General features: G+C 41.6%; 1 protein-coding gene across 2 annotated transcripts in view; it reads right to left on the bottom strand.

Annotated features, from left to right (window-relative positions):
* Positions 1-11,897: 11,897 nt before the first annotated feature.
* The window catches only part of FGF9 (fibroblast growth factor 9), a 94,954-nt gene continuing 85,129 nt past the window's right edge, over positions 11,898-21,722 (bottom strand). The window contains exon 3 of one of the 2 annotated variants that reach the window (XM_015077768.3): positions 11,898-15,345. In XM_015077768.3, coding sequence (XP_014933254.1) covers positions 15,100-15,345 — 246 coding nt within the window. In that variant the 3' untranslated portion in view covers positions 11,898-15,099. The remainder of the gene's footprint in view (positions 15,346-21,722) is intronic. The other variant, XR_008292038.1, reaches the window with a different exon arrangement.

The raw sequence follows: 21,722 nt of genomic DNA, 5'->3' as shown, positions 1-21,722 counted from the left end.
TTTCTTGAGTTTTGATAGCTACATTCTGGATATAAGTCCCTGGACATGTAAGTCCAGTGATAATTTACAAATATGTTCTACCAGATTATGACTTTTCTTTCCATCCTCTTAATGCTATCTTTGAAAGAAATTGTGTCTTTCTGTGTTGTATCTGAAAAATCTTTACCTAATATCACAAATATACATTTCCTTGTTTAATTATAGAAGTTTTATAGTTTTTTGTTTGATGTTTTAGGTCTGTGATCCATTTTGAGTTAACCTCTATGTACAAGATGTGAATTAAATGTTTTGAATATGGATAGCCAAGTGTCCCACACCATTTGTCGAAAGCTGTCTTTCTCCACTGAATTCCCTTTGCATCTTTGTCAAAACTTAGCTGTCCATGCTGACAAAGGTGTGGGGCAACAGGGACTCTCAGAACTCATTGCTGGGGGGAATGCAAAATAGTATGCCCTTTGGAAGACAGTTTGATAGTTTCTTACAAAATTAAACATACTCTTACCATATGATCCAGCAATTGAGAACCTTGGTATTTTCCCAAAGGAGTTGAAAGCATGACTACACAAAAACCTGCACCCAGCTGTTTATAGCAGTTTTGTTCATAATTGCCAACACTTGGAAGCCACCAAGATGTCCTGCTGTAGGTGAAAGGATAAACTGTGGTACATTCTGTCCAGGAAATATTATTTGGTGCTAAAAAGAAATGAGCCATCCATCCATGGAAAGACATGGAGGGAACCTCAGTGCCTAGTATTAAGTGAAAGCAGCCAATCTGAAAGCACCACATGCTGTATGATTCCAGCTATATGACATTCAGGAAAAGCAAAGCCATGGAGACACTAAAAAGATCAATGGTTTCCAGGGGCTTGAGGGGTGGAGATATAAATAAACAAAGTGCAAACGGTTTAGGGGGTAGTGAAAATACTCCGTATGGTACCATAACAATAAATACGTGTCCTTATACATTTGTCCGAACCCATTAAATGCACAACACTAAGAGTGAACTGTAATGTAAATTATGGACTTTGATTATGAAGTATCAGTGTAGGTTCATCAACTGTAACAAACGTACAACTCTCATGAGGGGTGCTGGTAATGGGGAAGGCTATGCATATGTGCAGACCAGAGGTATATATGAATTTTAGAATCAATTTCTTAATTTCTAAATTAAAAAAGAGAGAGATTTTGATTGGGATGGACTTAAATCAAGATGTCAATATCCAGGGGCGCCTCAGTGGCTCTGTCGGTTGAGCGCTCGACTTTAGCTCAGGTCATGATCTCATGGTTTGTGAGTTTGAGCCCCGCATTGGGCTCTGTGCTGTCAGCTCAGAGCCTGGAGCCTGGTTCAGATTCTGTGTCTCCTTCTCTCTCTGCCCCTCCCCAACTTGTGCTCTGTCTCTCAAAAATAAATAACATGTAAAAACAATTTTTTTTAAAAAGGGATCAATATCCAAAAAATTTCCATCTTAACAATACGTAAATATGGTATATCTTTCCATGTATTTAGACCTTTCATCTATCTCAGCCCTGGTTTATAGTTTGCAGTGAATTGATATTGAATATCTTTTGTCATATTTACCCTTAAGTATTTTTATCCTGTTAAATGTTGTTTCCATTTTAATATCTGATTATTCATTAAGGATTTGTAGAAATACAATTGATTTTTTGTATAGTGATATTTCATCCTACAGCCTTGCTCAACTAATGTTTTAAGTCCAGTAGCTTTTTGTGGGTATCATCAAATTTTCTACATAGATGATCATGTCATGTGCCAAACAAAGATCATTTTTCTTCTTACTTTCCAATCTGGATACTTTTATTTCTTTCTCTTGCCTTATTGCTCTGGCTAGAGTCTCTAGCACGATGTTGGATAGAAGTGGCAAGACTGGAAATCCTTCTTTTTCCTGAATTTTGAAGTAAAGCACTCAGTCTTTCATAAGTATGATGTTCAAGTGGTTTCTCTGTAGACCTTTTATCAGATTGAGGAAGTTTCTTTCTATTCCTAATTTGCTGAGGATTTTATCGGGAATTATTTTAATTTTGTCAAATGCTTTTTCTGGGTTTTATCAAGATGATAATGTTTTCTTTTTTAGCCTGGTAAGAAGATGAATTACATTGATTTTTTTTTTCTTTTTGAGAGAGAGAGAGAGAAAGAGAAGGCACAAGTGAGCAAAGGGCAGAGAGAGAGAATCCCAAGAGGGGCAGAGAAAAGAGAGGGAGACAGAGAAGCGGGGCTCATCTGAAACAGGCTTGTGTTTTACCCAAAGCAGGGCTCCTGCTCACCCCAACCAGGGCTCAAGCTCACCCAATATGGGACTCAAATTCACGAGCCATAAGATCATGACCTGAGCCAAAGTCAGAAGCTTAAGGACTGACCCACCCAGATGCTCAAAATTGATTGATTTTTTTTATTGGTAAATCCACCTTGCATTCCTGGGATAAATCCCACTTGGACACGATATATGATCCTTTTTATATATTGTTGGATTCAATTTGCTAAAATTGAGGTCTAAAAAGATGAGGGATATGGTCTTTCATTTTCTCCTCTTGTAATGTCTTCCTGTGGATTAATTCATAAAATAATTTTTTTTAATGTTTATTTATTTCGACAGAGAGAGAGAGAGAGAGAGAGCGAGCATGAGTGGGGGAGGGGCAGAGAGAGAGGGAGACACAGAATTCAAAGCAGGCTCCAGGCCCTGAGCTGTCAGCACAGAGCCCGACACGGGGTTCGAACTCACGAAGTACAAGATCATGACCTGAGCCGAAGTTGGACACTCAACTGACTGAGCCACCCAGGTGCCCCAATTCATAAAATAAATTTTAAAATAATTCCTTTAATTTTCTGAGTTTACCTTAAAATTGTATTTCTTTTTCCTTAAGTGTTTGGTAGAATTTACCAGTGATGCCTCTAAGCCCAGAGTTTTGTTTGTGGGAAGGTTTTTAACTACAAAATTAATTATGAATTTAATAATTAATATTAATATATATGCTATATTTGCATAATGTTAATATTAAATTATTAGTAGGGCTAATATTAATTATTAGGGCTATTATCAATATAAAATTAGGGCCACTCATGTTATCTATTGCTTCTTGAGTCAGCTTTGCTATTTGGTAGTTTACGTTCTTCCAGAAATATGTCCATTTAATCTAACTTGTTTAATTTACTCAACATCAAAATTAGTATCAGTTGTTCCTAATATTCTCTTATTTTGTTTTAACATCTGTAGAATCTGTGGCAATGTCACCTCATCCTTTTGATATCTATAAATTTGTGTCTTCTTTTCCTGATCACTTTGGCTAAAAATTTGATTTTAATAATCTTGTCAAAAAAAAAAAAAGCAGCCATGGATTTCATGGATTTTTTTCTACTGTTTTCATGTTTTCTATTTCATCAATTTCTGCCCCAATCTCTATTTTTCCTTTCTACTGCTTACGTTAGGTTTATTGACTCTTATTTTTCTAGTTTCTTAAGATGGAGGTTGAGATCACTGATTTAAGAACTTTCTTCTTTTCTACCGTAGGAAGGTGGCACTATGAATTTCCCCCTAAGTATTAACTTAGCAATGTTCCAGTTTTCGATACGTTGTATTTTCATTTGTATTCACTTTAAATCACTTCATAATTTCAGTTCTAATTTCTTCTTCAAAACGGGATTATTTAAAAGTGTGTTATTTAGTTTTCCGTATTTGGGGATCATCCAGAGACCTTTCAGCTAGTTGAGTTCTATTATGATCAAAGAACATTTTTGTATGACTTAAGTCCTTTTAAATTTAGTGAGATTAGTTTTTTTTTTTCATTTTTTTAATGTTTATTGTTATTTTTGAGAGAGACAGGGTGAGAGTGCAAGCAGGAGGGGGGCAGAGAGAGAGGGAGACACAGAATTCGAAGCGGGCTCCAGGCTCTGAGCTGTCGGCACAGAGCCTGACCTGGGGCTCAAACCCACAGACCGGGAGATCATGACCTGAGCTGGAAGTCGGACGCTCAGCCAATTGAGCCACCCAGGCGCCCCTTTAGTGAGATTAGTTTCATAAATATTCCTTGTGCACTTAAACAGAATATATACTCTGTTGTGGGGGATGGGGAGATTGTTCTATAAATGTCAATTAGGTCAAACTGGCTGTTAGTGTTGTCAACATATTCTATAGTCTTAATGATTTTCTGTCTACTTGTTCTATCAGTTATTGAAGAAGGTTATTGAAATCTCAAATTATAATTGCGAATGTGGCCACTTCTTCTTGCCGTCTTTCACATTTCATTTCATGTGTGTTGAAGTTTTGTTTATTAGGTACACAAACATTTCAGATTTTTATGTTCTCTTGGTGAACTGATTCCTTTATTAATATAAGATGACCTTTTTTATCCTTAATATCATTCTTTGCTGTGAAATCAAGCTTGTTTGATGTGAACAGAGCCCCTCCTGCTCTCTTTTGTAGAATATTAGCATGGTATATATTTTTCCATCCTTTTACTTTTAATCCATCTGTGTCTTTGAAGTTTGTTTCTTATAGGTAGTATATAGCTGAATCTCACTTTTTTAAATCCAGTATATCTCTGTTTGCAGATGTTCACACCATTTGCTTTTAACGTGATTATTAGAGTGGATAGGTTTAAACTTATCATCTTGTTATAGCTCTTCTTTGTTATTATTTTAGGAATTAATTTAGAGTTTTATGCCACACATCTTTAACTTATTGTGATATTATATACCATTCCATGTATATATAGTACAAGAACTTTGCAGGGGCACCTGGGTAGCTCAGTCAGTTAAGCAGTCGACTCTTGATTTCAGCTCAGGTCATGATCTTGTGGTTCGTGGGTTCAAGCCCCACATCCGGCTCTGCGCTGACAGTGCAGAGCCTGCTTAGGGTTCTCTCTCTCTCCCTCTCTCTCTCTCTCTCTCTGACCCTCCCCTGCTTGCTTGCACATGCATGCACACATGCTTGCTCTCTCTCTCAAAAATAAACAAATAAACATCCAAACAAAGAACCTTACAATAATATACTTCAATTTCTCCCCTTCCCGGTCTGTGCTATTGCTGTCACGCATTTTACTTTTCCATATGTGATAAACCCCACGGTACATTGTTATCATTTCTGTTTAAACAGTCAATTATCTTTTAAAGAGATTTAAATAAGAAAAAAAAATATATATATATATATATATATTTGCCCATATAGTTATTATTTCTGGCACTCTTCATTCCTTTATATAGATCCATATTTCCATGTGGTATCTTTTTCCTTCCGCCTGAAGGATTTTAAGATTTTAGAATTTTTAACATTAACAATTAATATTTACAATTTAAGGGTTCCTATCATACGGGTCAGCTGATGCTAGCTTCCTTTAGCTTCAGTATGACGGAAAAAGTCTTCACTTCACCTTTGGTTTTGAACTATACTATTGCTGGGTATATAATTTGAGTTTGACAAATTTGTTCTTTCAGTATGTTAAAGATGTTACCCCACTGTCTTACTGCTTACATTGTTTCTGCAAAGACATCTGCGGTCATCTTTAACTTTGTTCCTCTGTATGTGATGTGTGGTTTTCTTAACTGGCTGCCTTTAAGATTTTCTCTTAACACTAGTTGTTAGCAGTTTGGTTGTTGCGTGCCTTTGGTATACTGTTTTTTTGTTTGTTTGTTTTCACATTTCTTATGCTTCAGATTCACCAAGCATCTTGGATCCTGGTGTTTATAGTTTTTATCAAATTTAGAAACCTTCTGGCCATAATTTATTCAAATATTTTTTGTTTCCTCCTCTCCCTCCTCTCTTTTAAGGACTCCAATTACTTGCATATTAAGCTGCTTAAAGTTGTCCCATAGCTAGTTGATGCTCTATTCAAGATTTTTAATGTCTTTTTTCTCTGTCTTCCATTTTAGATTCTGTTGCTATAGTTTTCAGGGCACACATCCTCTGTTTTGCAATGTCTAATCTGCGATTAATCCCATCCAATGTATTTTTCATCTCACACAATGTACTTTTTTTCTCGAGAAGTTGAGTTTTAATCTTTTCTTGCACCTTCCTTGTCTCAAAGTTTCTTACTACAGAACATAGTTATAATAGCTATTTCAATTTATTTTTCCATTCACTCTAAAATATTTATCAGTTCTACATCAGGTTGAATTGAATGCCCTTTTTTTTTTTTCCCCTTCTCATTAAGGGCTGCATTTTCCTGCTTCTTTTTCAGGTCTGGTGATTTTAATTGGATGACAAACATGATGTGTTTTATCTTGCTGGGTGCCAGATACCTTTTATTCCCATAAATTTGATTGAGCCTTGTTCTGGGATGAAGTCGGCTTAAAATAGCTTGATCCTTTTTGGTGTTTCCTGCAAAATACATTAAGTGGAACTGAAATAGTATTTAGTCTGAGGATAATTATTCTTCACAACTGAGGCAAGACCCTTCTGTGTGCTCTGCCCAACGCTCTCTGAATCTTGAGGTTTTCTAGTCTGGTTGGTAAGAAGAGGCACTGTTCCTTGTAAGCTCCAAGTACTGTTACCTTGCATCCTTTAAACCGGTCTTTCTCTATTCTCGGGTTATTTCCATATATTCATGTACTAATCAGCTCCTTTCTAGAGGGCAGTAACTAATCAAATGTATTTATAAATCGGTCATACATCTGTCACATGCTCCTTAATATAGTTCCTTGAGTGTGCTCAGAACCACTGGGTGTGGTTCCCAAATAAGATAGCCTCATGACAAGCCATCACATGTTTCTGAGATAAAAACAGTCACCCAGGAATTTTGAAACTTAACTGCTGTTCTAAATTAAAAATATAGACTAATCATTATAAAGCATGCCAAAAAGGTATGCTAAATTACATCGTATTGACTTTACACAGGTTTTATTTTTCAGAGGCATTTTTTAATTCAAAGTCAAACCAAGAATGAATTCCTTCGGGAACAATTTTAAGCACCCCATTGAATGAAAACCAAAAGAATATCTCCAAATGGCCTAAGTCCATTATTTAAAGATGGTACTGTACCTCAAACCACTTCTCCAAGAAGAAGTCATAGTTTGTATAAGAAGGAAAACTTAGGACAATTAGTTTATCACACTTTCACAAGGGGTAGGTATAAGCCAAGTGAGTCAATATATAGTCACATTGCATGTGAAAACAAATTTTAACAATTTTGTTTATAGTTTCATAATTCCTGGAATACAATATATATCAATAATTGCTTGCTGAATAAATTGATGAGTTTCAATGAAAAGTTCCCTTTGCTTAAATTTTGGTCAGGCTCTAAAACCATCCGTTGGGTATTATATGGACATATTGAAAAATCAGGGGTTTATCTAAGGATAAAACTCAATAGTTGAGCAATTTTTTAAAAGTTTGCTAAAAAATAAAAGCACCAAATGTGACCCATGACTACAAAAACAGTAAGTTGTATTTATCCAAACTACGGTAATAATTTTATTATTTCTATTTTATTTTTAGTATTCCTATAATCTGAGCCTCTGCTACTTGAAAAAAACATAGGACCCAAGTGTCTATAGTAACCAGCTAATGAGAACATAGAGCAACTAATTTGAGATGCAGTTCAGCCATTTCAAGGTACTGATGCATTTGAGAACATATTTAGGACCCCATGGAACACAGAATAGGGCCATGGCTCGTGGATATGAGCTAAATGTGACTAAGCTGTATTTTCAGGCAGGTTAATTCCCCTGCTTCAACAGGAAGCACTGTTAAAATAATACAACTCTTCCACATAATATCTATATATTGAAAGGAATAAGAATTTTGCATCTAGAACCAAATGAAAGTTCTGAGATGACCATAGTAGCACTCAACCTTCTTGCGTGGAAATACGCCAGCAGGAAGAAACAGGAAGCATATATATAGGTATGTGAGAGTCACCACAAAATTTAAACTTGCTCCTCTGAAGCAGATCATCAAAAGAAACAGTCCTATTTCTAATTTTTCACCCACTTACCAAAGAGTCATTTATAACTTGAATCTATCTCACTTTAGACATGGGGCGAACGGCAGCATCATGGAAACAGCCTGCCCTGGGGTTTTATCCAACCAGAGACAGTCACGATGCATCTCCCGAAGGGTGGAGACTCTCTTTCCTTGCCAATACAGCTTGCTTGGAGTACTGCTCTAATCCAATTAGCCCTCATTCCCTAAGCCAAATTTAAGATCACAAACGTCTTCTGGAAAAATTCCAGAGACCGTCCATCACATTCTGTCCATCCTACTTGTTCTGTAGCATGCACCTAAACAGGTGTCCTCTTTCAGTGTGGAGTAGGGACAAGGAGACCCAAGACAGTGGGAAGTCCAGGCATCCCTATAACAGAAGAGGAAATCAAAGCAAGCAACAAGGAAACCAGAGGTTGATTGGCCACAGATTGTAATTCTGTTGAAGACAAACAATGAAAGTTCTATCCCTCTAGCCAAGATGCATAATATCATCTCTCCGGTATTAAAGCTATGGTCATCGGCCCATTTACATTTCAGCGAGGTGAATTCTATAGGAAATAAGGTATTTTTCCAAAGCTTCCTTAGTCCTTTTAGTGTCATGGAGTTCTGGTACCCTTAAAAGACATCACCAATCTACAATTGATAAACTGTTACAGTTCCATTGCCTTTTCCTTTGGATTTTCCTGAAGGGGGAAAAAATGAAACAGCATCTGTTCTGTTGTTGTTTTTTTCTTCGAAAGAAATCCATTTACTGTCAAGAAGGAGTCATCTATTGAAAGACTCTGTATCATCAAATCTGAGGACACTCTTTTAAAATGCTATCCTCCTTGAAACAATAGGGATTTGAATGAGGCTGCCTCTGGGTTCTTACATAGTAGTATAAATTGACTATCCAGTTGAAGAAAATGAAGTTCATGGAAAATTGCCAGTGTTGTCCTAATTGCCTTAAAATGTGGACATCCCAGTCCTACAGTATTTTTTTTTTAATTTTTTAACGTTTATTTATTTTTGAGACAGAGAGAGACAGAGCATGAACGGGGGAGGGTCAGAGAGAGAGGGAGACACAGAATCTGAAACAGGCTCCAGGCTCTGAGCTGTCAGCACAGAGCCCGACGCGGGGCTCGAACTCACGGACCACGAGATAGTGACCTGAGCCGAAGTCGGACGCTCAACCGACTGAGCCACCCAGGCGCCCCAGTCCTACAGTATTTTAAACAAGTACTGCATGTCTGTATAATCAGTGCTGTGGAGCCTCGCCTGGCAGTTAGGATCTGACTGTTGTCTGGTATTTTCTCTATTATATCCTCAACACTGTTCCATGCACTAGAGCAGTTGCCCAATACGCATTTATTGAAAGAATGAAGTGCATATTTTAAAAACTGTGTTATGTTTTTACCTCTTTTATTATCCTATATTTTAATGACGTTCACGTTGCGGATTTTGCCCAAGACGTGAGGCAAATGTGAGGTGGGGAAACCATAGTCACTGAAGCGACTAATGTTAACAAAATTGAACGGAGTCGCCTTCCTCTGGATAGAAACCAAGAGTCACCGGCAAAAGAGCATTCTGAGCGTGGCCTGGGTAAGTACAGGCCAACAGGCCCCACTCAAAACCTGATTCTGGTCATCTCCATGAACCAGTGATGCATCCACGACCAAGGCTGGCCCATCAGCCCACACTTCTTTCATCCTCAGGCTCAGTCACAGGCGTCCGGGAACCATGAGCAAAAGACACGAAGACCCCAAATGCTCCGAGCACAAGGCCCTCTCCTGACACATTTAGAATGCCAACAACTCCAGCTCTCTTTTCTGCACTTCCTCTCGTCTCCGGCGTGTCACCTCAGGCCTCACGAGCCGGGGCCCTCCTAAGTCCGCACTGGGCATGCTCCGCCCCGCAGCCCCGGTACCCTCCCCACCACGTGCTCCTCCAGTATGCAGCATGCCTGTTTGTTTCAGCTGTGGGTGTGCCATCACGAGCCGCGTGCATGTGTCGCGAGGCCAGCTGCACCCACTAACACGAAGGAGGGAGGGGGAGGGACGGAACGAAAAACAGACTCTGGTCGACCGTCAGGAGATGTGCAGAGTAGGGCTTCCTTCTGCAAGAGCGCTTCCAATCCTGATCCCAGCACACCGGGAAAAGCCCTCTTTCCATCAGTCGGAAACAGAAATCTGCCAGGGCTGTCACGCACCCTGTATCACACAGACGCTAGGAGGCCAGAGGCAACGGCCAGGAGGAGCTCACACGATGCCTTGCAACATCCCACAAAATGGCTGGGAAACAGCCAGCACGACTGCTTTTAAAAGTAAGTTTCTCCAAGGGCCACGCACACCGTCCGTAACGTTTGTGCGAGGAGAGCAGGACCAGTTGTTCAAGTCTGAACGTCCTCAGTACACTTTTGCTTTTAACTCTTTCTTTCCCGGTATCGAATGTTCCTAGGTATACTAACGGCAGTGGGGATCATAACCCAAACCACATATGTCAGTAGAAGATCTTCAGAAGGAAACAGGAAAAAAACCAAAAACGAAAAACCAAAAAAGCAGCCAGTTACAGGCACAACTTGCCCAGGGCTATTGAGATATTTGGTACGCCTACGATTTTCTTTCAATTAAAGGTAAGTTTTGGGGCGCCTGGGTGGCTCAGTCAGTGAAGCGTCCAACTTCGGCTCGGGTCACGATCTCACGGTTCATGGGTTCGAGCCCCGCGTCGGGCTCTGTGCTGACAGCTCGGAGCCTGGAGCCCGCTTCGGATTCTGTGTCTCCCTCTCTCTCTCTGCCCCTCCCCCGCTCACACTATGTCTCTCTCTCTGTCTCTCAGAAAATGAATAAATGTTAAATAGTTTGAATACATTGTTTTAAAAATGTTTTCTAAGCAATAAGATGGAATGTAATTGGTGAATCATGGCAACTCTAACAATTTTCTTTTACCGTTAACCAGACCAGCAGAGACCTCCCTTTGGTGTTTCACGTGCATCCCTGGTGGCCGTCACAACAATCATCTGACCCGACAGCCAACTGTCTCCCCACTGGGTGCCTATGCTGGCTGGAAGCAAGAGGGAGAACACACATGGAGGATACTCGCTTGCGCTTCCTTTCCAAAGAAAATGATACAAGAGGCTACTTCTCCTGTCCACACGTTCCTCTCCGGTGAAGACAACGTTACACTGGGAAGTCTTCTAGAGGATGGATGGCAAGGAACCCCGATGGTGGTGATCATTTCACGATAGACGTGGAAACAAAAACCCACCACGCTGGACCCCTCATACGTCTACAGTGATGCGTATCCATTTTATCCTAATAAAACTGGAGCGGGGCGGGGGGGATTCTCCTAAAGACCTAAGAGAAAGCAGCCACCAAAGCACCCTGCAAGGAAAAGGTAGAAATCACACCCTCGGCCACCGTTCACGCCTTGGTAACCACACCTGCCGTGGCCGGGGCCATGCCGCGAACCTGAATCCCGGAATTCGGGGCTATACATCGAAGGAGGTAGGCACAGTGGATTCCCACGATCCCTGCCCGTTCCACTTTTAACAGTGTAATAGCAGTTTGCAAATGGGAAACTCTGTGGACACACAGGGCGTCACGTGGAGTACATAACCCACGCACACACACACACCCGAGAGGGGCTCGGTGGTTAACGCGTCTTTGCAATCCATCTGGCGCGTTCTCCCACCCACACGATTTCACTGCCCTTTCGCGCGAGTGACCAAACGGTGGATCTCAGTTCAGCACGTTTCAAGGTCAAATGATGCAGCAAACAGAATTTGACCTCGAACAATACGCCTTTGTCCGTTCAGCCATCCACGAAAATGTGTGCACGCGCTGTGCTTCGCCCGCTGCAAGTTCATAAATCTTTCTCCCAGATTGCTCGCCTCTTCATCTCACGCCTACGGAAAAGAAAAGACATCTGGATGTGTTTGTTCCTCCCCCTCCACCCCCCACGCCCCCATCCCCTCAATACACACGCAACAGCCGGAAGAGCAAGGAGAGCATGTTTTTAAAATTCCATCGGTTCGTGTAGGCACATAATCTGAAGCAGCCCCGAAATGGACATCGAGTAAAAAATACCAGTTTTCAAAAGTCTGTAATTATGTATTTACACAAATTACATAATCCTGTATGTATTTACATACAATTACAGATGATCAAGTAAATGACACAATGTTGTAGTGTTAATGAGATGAGATAGAAGGAAAACACGTAAACTAAAGCCATTCGTTTCTCTACAAAACAGGACCTGGCAGGGACAGGTTCCCCAACACTGACCTGGCATGCCCTTCACACTGCCTGGGGACATTCACATGACAGATGGGAGGGTGGTTCGGCCCGTGCCCATTAAGTCTCTGACCAAGGTGCAAGCGTTGCCACCAGTAAGGTCGTGGTTTGGCCATCTGAGCATCTGTTTCTGAAAACTGGAACCACCCACTGCACAGTGGCTCGGAGCAGCCGTCCGATGGGCTTTGGGTCTCTTACGACAAGAACCGGATGCAAACCCACTGCTCTGAAGCCCCACAGGACGATGCCCACGCCCAAACCCTGAGCCATCTACTCTCCCAGAACACTTATTTACATAAATTGCATAAGCCAATGTTTATTTATTTACAGACCATTACAGTTTATTGTATCCATTGCCAAAAGCATGTAACATTTTTTTTTTCTTAAAAAAAAGAAAAGAAAAAGCTACCAAAACAAAGTGACTCCAAAAGTAGACGTTAAAGTAGCATTTTGTAGGAATACATGGAGAGTTTAGTCTTTTTCCACAAATTGGTTGCTTTCTTTTAGGCCAAATACCTAGCATCTCAGGCTACTTTAAGACCACTTTTGGCTACCTCCTAAAATCAATCTCTTCGGTGCTAAGTATTGTACCGGTGACATCCTACAAACTTGATTCTTCCCTGTGGTCAGATGTTTGTTTAATGTTTTCAGCCAAAAATATTAAATGCCTTTTGGGAAAACTAAAGCCTGAATATGTGCACATTTCAGCAGCAGCCACGGGTTGAGTAATAAATAAGAATATTACATCTTGGAATTAAATGCAGTTTCCGTTTAGAGAGAAAAACAAAACAAGACATGAAGAGGACGTTCTGAGTTTATCATAAATCAACTATTTTACACTGCTTCTGTCCCCTCCGCCCCCCCCCAAATATTTGTTCATTCCAAATGTTAGACTTGGTTTTTCCTTAATGCACATCAGCAGGAGGGTTCTGCTACCCGCTCAAACCTGGACCACAGAAGGGCCACGTGTGCTCGTGGCAACACGTCATGCACTTCTACTGGAAAACAGCTTTCACTCGACAGGGACATACTTTTATTTTCCATAAAGAATGTGCATCAGAGCAAAACAAAGTCGGAATACTCAATTTTAAAATTAGTTACATAAATCCCAACGCATTTTTTAACTGTCACTTTCCATGTCCCAACATAACGCTACAAAGTGTTATATGTGGTATGAGAATTTGTTATAAATTCCTTTTTCTTAAATATTGCTTTAAGAATTTGGCTCTTTTCTCCTTAGTATATAGTAAGAAATAGTCTTCCTTGCCCAAGGGCAAGTTCCAAAATTATTGCTACTAAAGAAATATGTATTCTTACGCTTTTCAGCATAAAATGTTATAAAAGCCTCGTAAAAGATATTCTATATAGTAACCTCCCCTCTAAAAAAATTGAGCGCTTGTGAAGACCATTTTTAAAAACAAAACACAGTCAACAAGTAAAATATTTTCCCCCTCATTGTCATTACGGATGAAGATTTATTAGTTTCGTTTTGCAAGTTTTACTTGAAGGATTCTATTACCATGTATTAGGACGGTTCACACCGAAAGCAATTTTCTATAAAAGATCTTACAGTGACCCCCCCTGGTACTCGTATCATTTCATGTTTGATAGCCAAGTGCACGAATAAAATTCTCCAAGAATTATCCTTGTTTAATCTGACTCTTGTCCCTTTAAAAAAAAAAAAAAATCTGTTCTGTGTAGGCTTTCTTTTTTTTTTCCCCCGTTTTTGAGGATCTAAATCAGTACAATGTTTGATGTTAGACCTGTTGTCCTGGAGATCAACTAAGACAAAAGCAGAGTTATTGTTTAGCTTTGGTATATTCTGCAATAGATTTAAACACGTAGGATATATACCAACCCTTATATCTTCCAACCGTGAAGTTACAATGATGGAATAAGTCACTTAATGAGAGAGGAAATATTACAGACACAGAATAAAAGTTTGAGACCCAGTTTTTCTTTAATCCTCTGGGATAAGCTATGAAACAAGCAGTCTGAAGAGTGAATACTCAGTGTCATGAATGATGTGCATAAGTTTACAATAATACGGGCACAAAAGAGATTGTCGCCTTTAGTACATTAGGGTCATTAGAATTTCTCACATCCATGCACCGTTATTTACTTGCATGAATTTACCACAGGTTCGTAGCGGACTTTGCCATTTAATGCTTACAGAGCCTAAAGCTTCCAAAATGCCTATCTGGCCTGTACATATTTCATTAAAAATAAACTCTATATAATAAATAAATATATAAAATAAATAAAATGTTGCCTTTGGAATTTCTATAAATAAATTTAACTTTTTTTTTGTTTTGTTTTGTATCTGTTTTTTTGTTTTTTTGTTTTTTGCCTAAGAGGTCTTTGCTTTCGATTCACTGGGATGGCACCAGCGAGCATTAACTGAAAAAGTCTCTGAAGTAAGACTGCACCCTCCACACCTCTGAAAACGCAGCGTGCCCTTGCAAAGGCCACCAGCCCCAATCCTGATGAGTCGAAGTATGGCTGTGCGGATACAGGATGAAGTACAACTGATCAAAAATGTAAAAGCGCGTCTAAATCCCAGCATGCATCAGGCCGTTGTCCTCTCTGCCTCTCTCTTCAATTCCCCCTGCTACTCATCCACGCACACACTCGCACCCCCGCTCAGTCTCCCTCTCCTCCTCGCACAAGAAATCGAGCAAGTGGGCAGCGGCCGGCCTCCGGGAGGACCAGCCTGTAAGTGCAGAACAGAATCAGCATGTTCCCGTCCAAGCCTCCATCGGACATCATGCATGCGGCAAAGTTTGGCAACAGTGGAGCTGGGGTGACCCCCCAGCTAATCGAGAAGAACCCACCGCGTGAAACCTTTATAGTGGTTGCTTTTTTTAAGGGCTCAAGTGAAGAAATTGTCTTTGTCAACTTTGGCTTAGAATATCCTTATATAGTTCGGGTACTTTGTCGGGGTCCACTGGTCTGGGTAAAAAATGTGTGAATTTCTGGTGCCGTTTAGTCCTGGTTCCTTCTCTGGGGGTCCCGTCTTTGTTTAACGCAACGTAGTATCGCCTTCCAGTGTCCACGTGTTTGTAGAGATTCGAAGAGTAGGTGTTATACCAGTTTTCTTCAAACTGTTCTCTGAATACACACTCTTGGGTTAGTTTTTCCTGTTCAAACAAACACACAAACAACAAATGAGTCTTTTTTGCAAAACAGCTACTTTCTGCATTTGAAGCAATGTTCAACTGCTACGCGATATACCTCTGAAGAGAAAATACTGACTTTAGCCCATTTTGACCATCGGGACACAGGTAGTTAGAGTAGAACTCTAACTACGTTCTAATTGTTCCTCACGGTGAGTAAAGTGTGAAAGATCGCAAATGTTTTCTCCTTAGATTTTTTCATATGCCAAATGATTTCAATGAGTCTAACAGACAAAGGACAACCAAGGCTGTGAGTTGTTCCCATTTTTATCACAGCAAGTAGGATGCGGACCGTCATGGCGGGGAGAGCCTCAGCTGAAGCCAAAAGTTCACATAACTGCTCCACCTTTACTGTGTTTTATAAAGTACTTGCCGTGTAGACCAACCTTCTCGACAACCGACAACCGCAGTAGTGCTCGTTTATTACTCTGTAAGAGTGCCTCTCAAACTTCAGGCTTACAGAGGAATCACCTGGGATGCTTCTTTAAAATGCAAATTTCCAATCCCCAATCCTTTAAAATTCGGATCCAGAAAGTCTGGAAATAGGCATTTTTAACAGGCCCTCGGGGCAGTTCTGATGCAGTTAATTCCCAGTCCGCCTTTTAAGACAGAAGGCTTTCGGTGTGACTTGAGTCTTCCTGAATACAAAGAAGTGGAAACAAATGTTGAAGCCCTCCCACCTCCTGGAACTCAGAAGACCCTCCCCGCGCACACCCAGCTTAAAAAGCCACGTTCTCGGGCACATGGCTACCAAGAGAAAAGCTGACACTCCTACGTTCCCGAAGCCGAAAGCTTCCACATTTTCACAAATGTGCTGTACCCCTCCCTTCACCTGAGATTTAGGAGACTCTAAGCCCCGTTTCACCCCACAACCCGGGGCTCCTGCAGGGTCCTCCATGTGTCTCGTGGGCAGCAGCCGTGACCCGAAACAAGGGATGCGTCACTCCCCCAAACCGTGAGCACACCCCAGGCATACAAGCTGTCCCCTGGAGAAACAAGGCGACAGGATCCGAGAGCCTCTCTGCCCTTGTCACCACTGCACTCAAGTTTTTCAAACCAATACCTTCCTAGACGGTACTTTTACAGAACAAACACAGAGCGATCTTTCAAACTGTCCCCCTTGCTCTTGCCCCCCCCCCCCCCCGCCGGCACCTCACATGAATAAGGAAACAACCCGACCAACCCGTGTCCGTGCACAGGCTTAACGCAGTACAACCCAGGAAGGCGTCCGACGTCCTTCCGTTTCTGACATTCGCACTCAGACCCAGAGGACAGCGAACCAGGCACAACCAAAGTACAGATGTCCTTTTCCCCTTGCCACGCCTGGGACGCCACTTGGTGCTCTGAGCTCACGGGCAGCAGCCCTGGGCTCCTCTCTATGGAGGAAGTCAGGAGAGCAAAGGAAGGGACAGACGGAGAGAATGTGACAAGGTGAAGCGGCCAGTGGAAGGCCGGCTTCCCCACTTTTGAATGCACTGAAGGCTTAGAACCCACGGGAAACCACACGGGGCCTGCACTCCAGACAGGTGCTCTTCCGGGCACCGGAAGGGTCTGTGACACAGCGTCACCTCATTGGACATGCTTTTCGTGAAATCCGACGGGGAAAAGCCAAAAGAAAAAAACGACGCCTCTGTCAACCTGGGGGGCGATGGGGAAACTTGGGAAGGCTGACGCCGTGTTTATAGGGACAAAGTGAACTGTGGGGAATGGGAAGTACTCTGTGGCTCCCCCCTTGGCTGGGTTACCCCACCGGGGCGCCAGGAGAGGCTCCCTGCCCACAGACAGCCCTTCGCTTCAGTCCACACGGAAACCAGAGGCACATTCGTCAGAAAACACCGGCAACCCCTACCCTCTCTGTGCTTCTGCGCTGGGGGACAAGGCCGCGTGTGATTTCTTTCATCTCTGTTGAGACTGACGAAATAAAAATAGTGTGTTAAAGACATTACCAGCTATTTTAGGCTTTACTTCCATCCGTATGATAAATATTCTCCACACAGACAAGATTACTACTGGCTAAAAATGTCTGGTTTGGGTTTGCTGTGATTAAGTAAATTTTCTCAACAAATTATGGTGAGCTTTTTTTTTTTTTTTTTTTGGTTTTTTTCTTTTACTTAATAAAATGGACCAGAGTACAAAACCTGCATACTGAACTTCCAACTCTATAAAAAAAAAAAGAGAAAGAAACCATGAAAACCGAATTCATTGTTTTAATTAATTTTTTTTTTTTTTACTATAATTTATCGTCAAATTGGCCCGATGCTCCTCCCAGGTGCCCTCCTCAAAGCCCATCACCCACTTTCCCCTCTCCCCCACCCCCCCCCCCACCCTCAGTGAAAAATGAATTCAAATTAAGCTTTCTTTTCCTCAGGAAATCCTATCACCTGACAGACATTTTATTCACAAACTAAAACACTTCTTTTTCCTTTTGGAAACATGACTTATGCACTACTCCATTCCTGCTTTATAGACCTATCGAACCTAGAATACGATGGCTTTTGTTGGATTAGGAACACACACAGGGGCGCTGGGTGGCTCAGTCGGTTGAGCATCCGACTTTGGCTCAGGTCATGATTTCATGGTTCGTGGGTTCGAGCCCCACGTCGGGTTCTGTGCTGACAGCTCGGAGCCTGGAGCCTGCTTCGGATTCTGTGTCTCCTCTCTCTCTCTCCCCGTCCCCCACGCACGCTCTGTCTCTCTCTCTCAAAAATAATAAATATTAAAAAAAAAATTTTTTTTAAAAAGGAACACATACACATCACCTCAGCAGAGTATAGGGAGCTTGCATGGTGGTGAACAGCCCAGCTGTGGAATCAAAGGCCCACGCAGATCCCAGCTTCGTCCTTCACTAGCTGCGGGACACTTACAACTACTCACTTAACCTCTCCGAGTCTCGCAACTTCATCTGTAAGGCGGGTTAGTAAACAGCATCTGGAGGCAGGGCTATCACAAATCCAGCCCCAGAACACGCCTGGCACAGAGGAGGCGCTCCAGGAACCATGGGGTTTGCTGACATAAAGTCCACATCATCACCTCTCACTCCTGGGATGCAGTCTAGGAAACGGCGAACACAACTTCTCCCATTAACTATGTGGGACAGGGAGGCCCAAATGTGAAATGACTCGCCCCGTGGTCTAGGCCACGGGATCTCCTTATGGTAATGGGGCCACCGCAGGAAGAAGTTTCCAGGAGCCCTGCTGGAGGCGCCGCACGCTGGAGCCCAGTCCCTTCCATGTGTTTTGCTTTTCACTAAGCAGTGTGATTCCTCCAGACCCCCTCCCGCAGGGAGGCTTTGGATGCTGTTTCCAAAGGGCCAGGCCTCAGGGCGGGCCACGCAGGGGAAAGGCCCGAGCTCACAGACGAGGCTCAGAAATTCCATGCGGCAACGTTACTCTAAGACTCGTAGAGGCTTCCTGAGCGTCCTTTCTTCTTTACCTCAACGAAAATATAACTTTTAGAAAACACAATTGGCTTTGCAAGAGGAATGCATGGAGATGGAAAGAAAACCGAGATTATGAACAAAATTCTACAGTGACAGGGACATCACAATCTAGCAACGGGACACATTTGTTGTCAGTATTTATGAAAAGGTTCTTGTTCTACATGTTTCAAGAGGGTTTTGTAACATATGAAAAAAACAAAAAAAAATTTGTTTAATGTTTATTTTTGAGAGAGAGAGAATCAGAGCATGAGCGGGGGGTTAGGGGGAGGGCAGAGAGAGAGAGGGAGACACAGGATCCGAAGCAGGCTCCAGGCTCTGAGCTGTCAGCACAGAGCCCGACGCGGGGCTCCAACTCACGAGCCATGAGATCATGACCTGAGCTGAAGTTGGACGCTTAACCGACTGAGCCACCCAGCCACCCCTGAAAAAAACGTTTAAAAAACAATAAGAAACTGAACTAGCCTTTTCAGTACTCAGAAAACACTGCTCTATTTCCCCCAGCAGGCTATTATAGCATTGTTTATATACACATAACTAACTTTCTAGGCAACCCAGAAAATAAAGTAAATTATTCCAGTTAAAACAGTATCATCTATAGCCAGCATTTTGTGTGATGGTTAAGAGTTCAATTGCCCCCTATACGGAAGGCCTGCATGACTTCAGTTAACAAGTTAAATGAGACTGTGCCGACATTACATCGCAAACCGCTGGTACCTTTCAGCTCCTATAACTGTTACACACTTAGTATAATGCCGCTCAGATAAACTGACATACCTTAAAAATTAAAATGATCTTGAAGAATTAAAGGCCTCGTTACTTTTTTATACCACATATGTGCTTTTAAATTTCTTCCTCTTATTTGGGATTACGTTAACATGTGACTTCTGTTTTGGACAGGTAAACTAGCAAACTTTACAGAGTTGCTCTCTTTATGCTCACACTTTAGAACTCGGTGACAAAATATTTAGTGAGGTGACTATTCCTATGTATTTGTACTCCACAGTGATTTTTCTAAATTGAAAATAAGCAAATGAGTGCAAATTGGGACAGCACAAATATATTAACCTGTATTCTCCTATATGTGCAAAGGAGAAAAAAAAATTTCTGCCTTCAACTGTACACTTTAGAATTATAGAAGTCAGATGTTTTAAAACTCACCACATGTTTCCAATGCAGACGGTTTATAGAGTATTCCACTATAAAGTGATCAATTCTTGTTTTATTGTATTTCCATGTTTTAATTTTTTTTTTTAGATTATTTAACGATAGCTGTTTATGGCATACCTATCTTTGAACTGTTGGATTATATCACTAGGCTTGGGTGGAGAATGCAGATTTAATTCAAAAGTCTACTGAAGCCCATGCTTTGGAACAAAATCTGGTGAATGTTAGCAACTATGGAAACCTCTTTTCATTTTATATCATCAAATTCTAAGCAGTGGGAAAAACTGAAATTAAAACTTCAAAACTTTTACGAATCCTATTAAAACCAAAGAATGAGATAATAATGTGAAAATTACAGCACACCCTGGAGAATGTTCAGGAACGCCATAAGACATAAACTCATAGAGACACCACTTTAAAATATTAGACAATTGGAAAATGTGTCATCCACATGGCTATGATTAGGCCCAATTCGTATCTATACCCCTTTAAAAACTGAAATCAGAATTTTTCAAAACTCGCGGCTCGGCTCTTCTCATGGAAAACAAATAGGCTTTGTGCTGCCATTCTAGCCATCCGTATTTCTATATATACGTAAATAGATACGGTGTAGTTTTACCCACCTATCCAAATGGTTGCGTGTATTCAACTCAATGGGTCACTTAAACCGGTTGTGTAAGCTAGCCCGGCACGTTAATCCGAGGTCAGTGACTATACAGAAACTAACCTGAGTGTAGAGTTCCCAAACACTTTACAAGTTAATGATTTCATGCAATCGCTCATTCTTATATCTCCCGTTTATTACAGTCATGGCATTTAAACCTCCCTCGACCACAATTACTCGCACAGATGTACTCTTCCTCATTAATAATCTAGCAGTAAAGTCTTAATGGGAGTTGTTGCAAGGATCGGGGTGATTAAATACGATGACTAAAGGACCATTAATAAGAAGCCAGGTCTTTTAACTCTTCTCTCCTGGGAGAAGTCCCCAAACAGACAGAAAGCAACAAACACAGAGGAGAATGGGCATGAGGGCACTATTTCCTATTTTATTAGAAGCTCCAGTTCAGAGCCATATCCCCTTGTGCCCTCGATATGGCTCACCTTAAGCCCTATCTTCCAAAACTCTTTAAAATCCCCACTATTCCAGGTGGGCCTGCTTTCGTGCCCATGACTGGAATTGTGGGCACTGAAATAGCTGTCTCTGGTCAATCTAAACAAAATGAAGCAAGCAGGCGGGCAATTTTTCATTCTGTCTCATCAAAACATATAGAAAATTAAGAATTCCTACATTCTCTCCTCTCCTTCCCCACCAGAGACTAAACCAAACAAAACAAACACAAGTGACCTTCTCTCCAGAAGCTGCTACTTGGGGATTTGGGGATTCAAAAGCCGGATCCCAGTCTGACTCTAGGGGCACACAGCTCACCAGCCTTCTGGCACCCACGATGCCCGCCAGCAAGGACAGAACCTGCCGTGGACAGGCTAGACAATTTAGGGGCCTTCCTCAGAAGCTGGACATTTGTTTAGCAAATCATATCAGCTTGTAAACTTGTAATACATTTCCAGAGATGTAATCCTAAGGGGAAAGAAGACCTCGCTCAAGGATTTAAATTTGAGAAGTCCAATATTCACTCTAAGAAATGTTATTGCTTGGGCGCCTGGGTGGCTCAGTCGGCTAAGCGTCCCACTTGGGCTCAGGTCACGATCTCGCGGTTTGTGAGTTCGAGCCCCGCAT

Source organism: Acinonyx jubatus, chromosome A1 (genome assembly GCF_027475565.1).
Source record: "Acinonyx jubatus isolate Ajub_Pintada_27869175 chromosome A1, VMU_Ajub_asm_v1.0, whole genome shotgun sequence".
Taxonomy (NCBI): Eukaryota; Metazoa; Chordata; class Mammalia; order Carnivora; family Felidae; genus Acinonyx; species Acinonyx jubatus.
The sequence above is the reverse complement of the archived record's forward strand: the minus strand, read 5'-3'. Positions and strand labels throughout refer to the sequence as shown.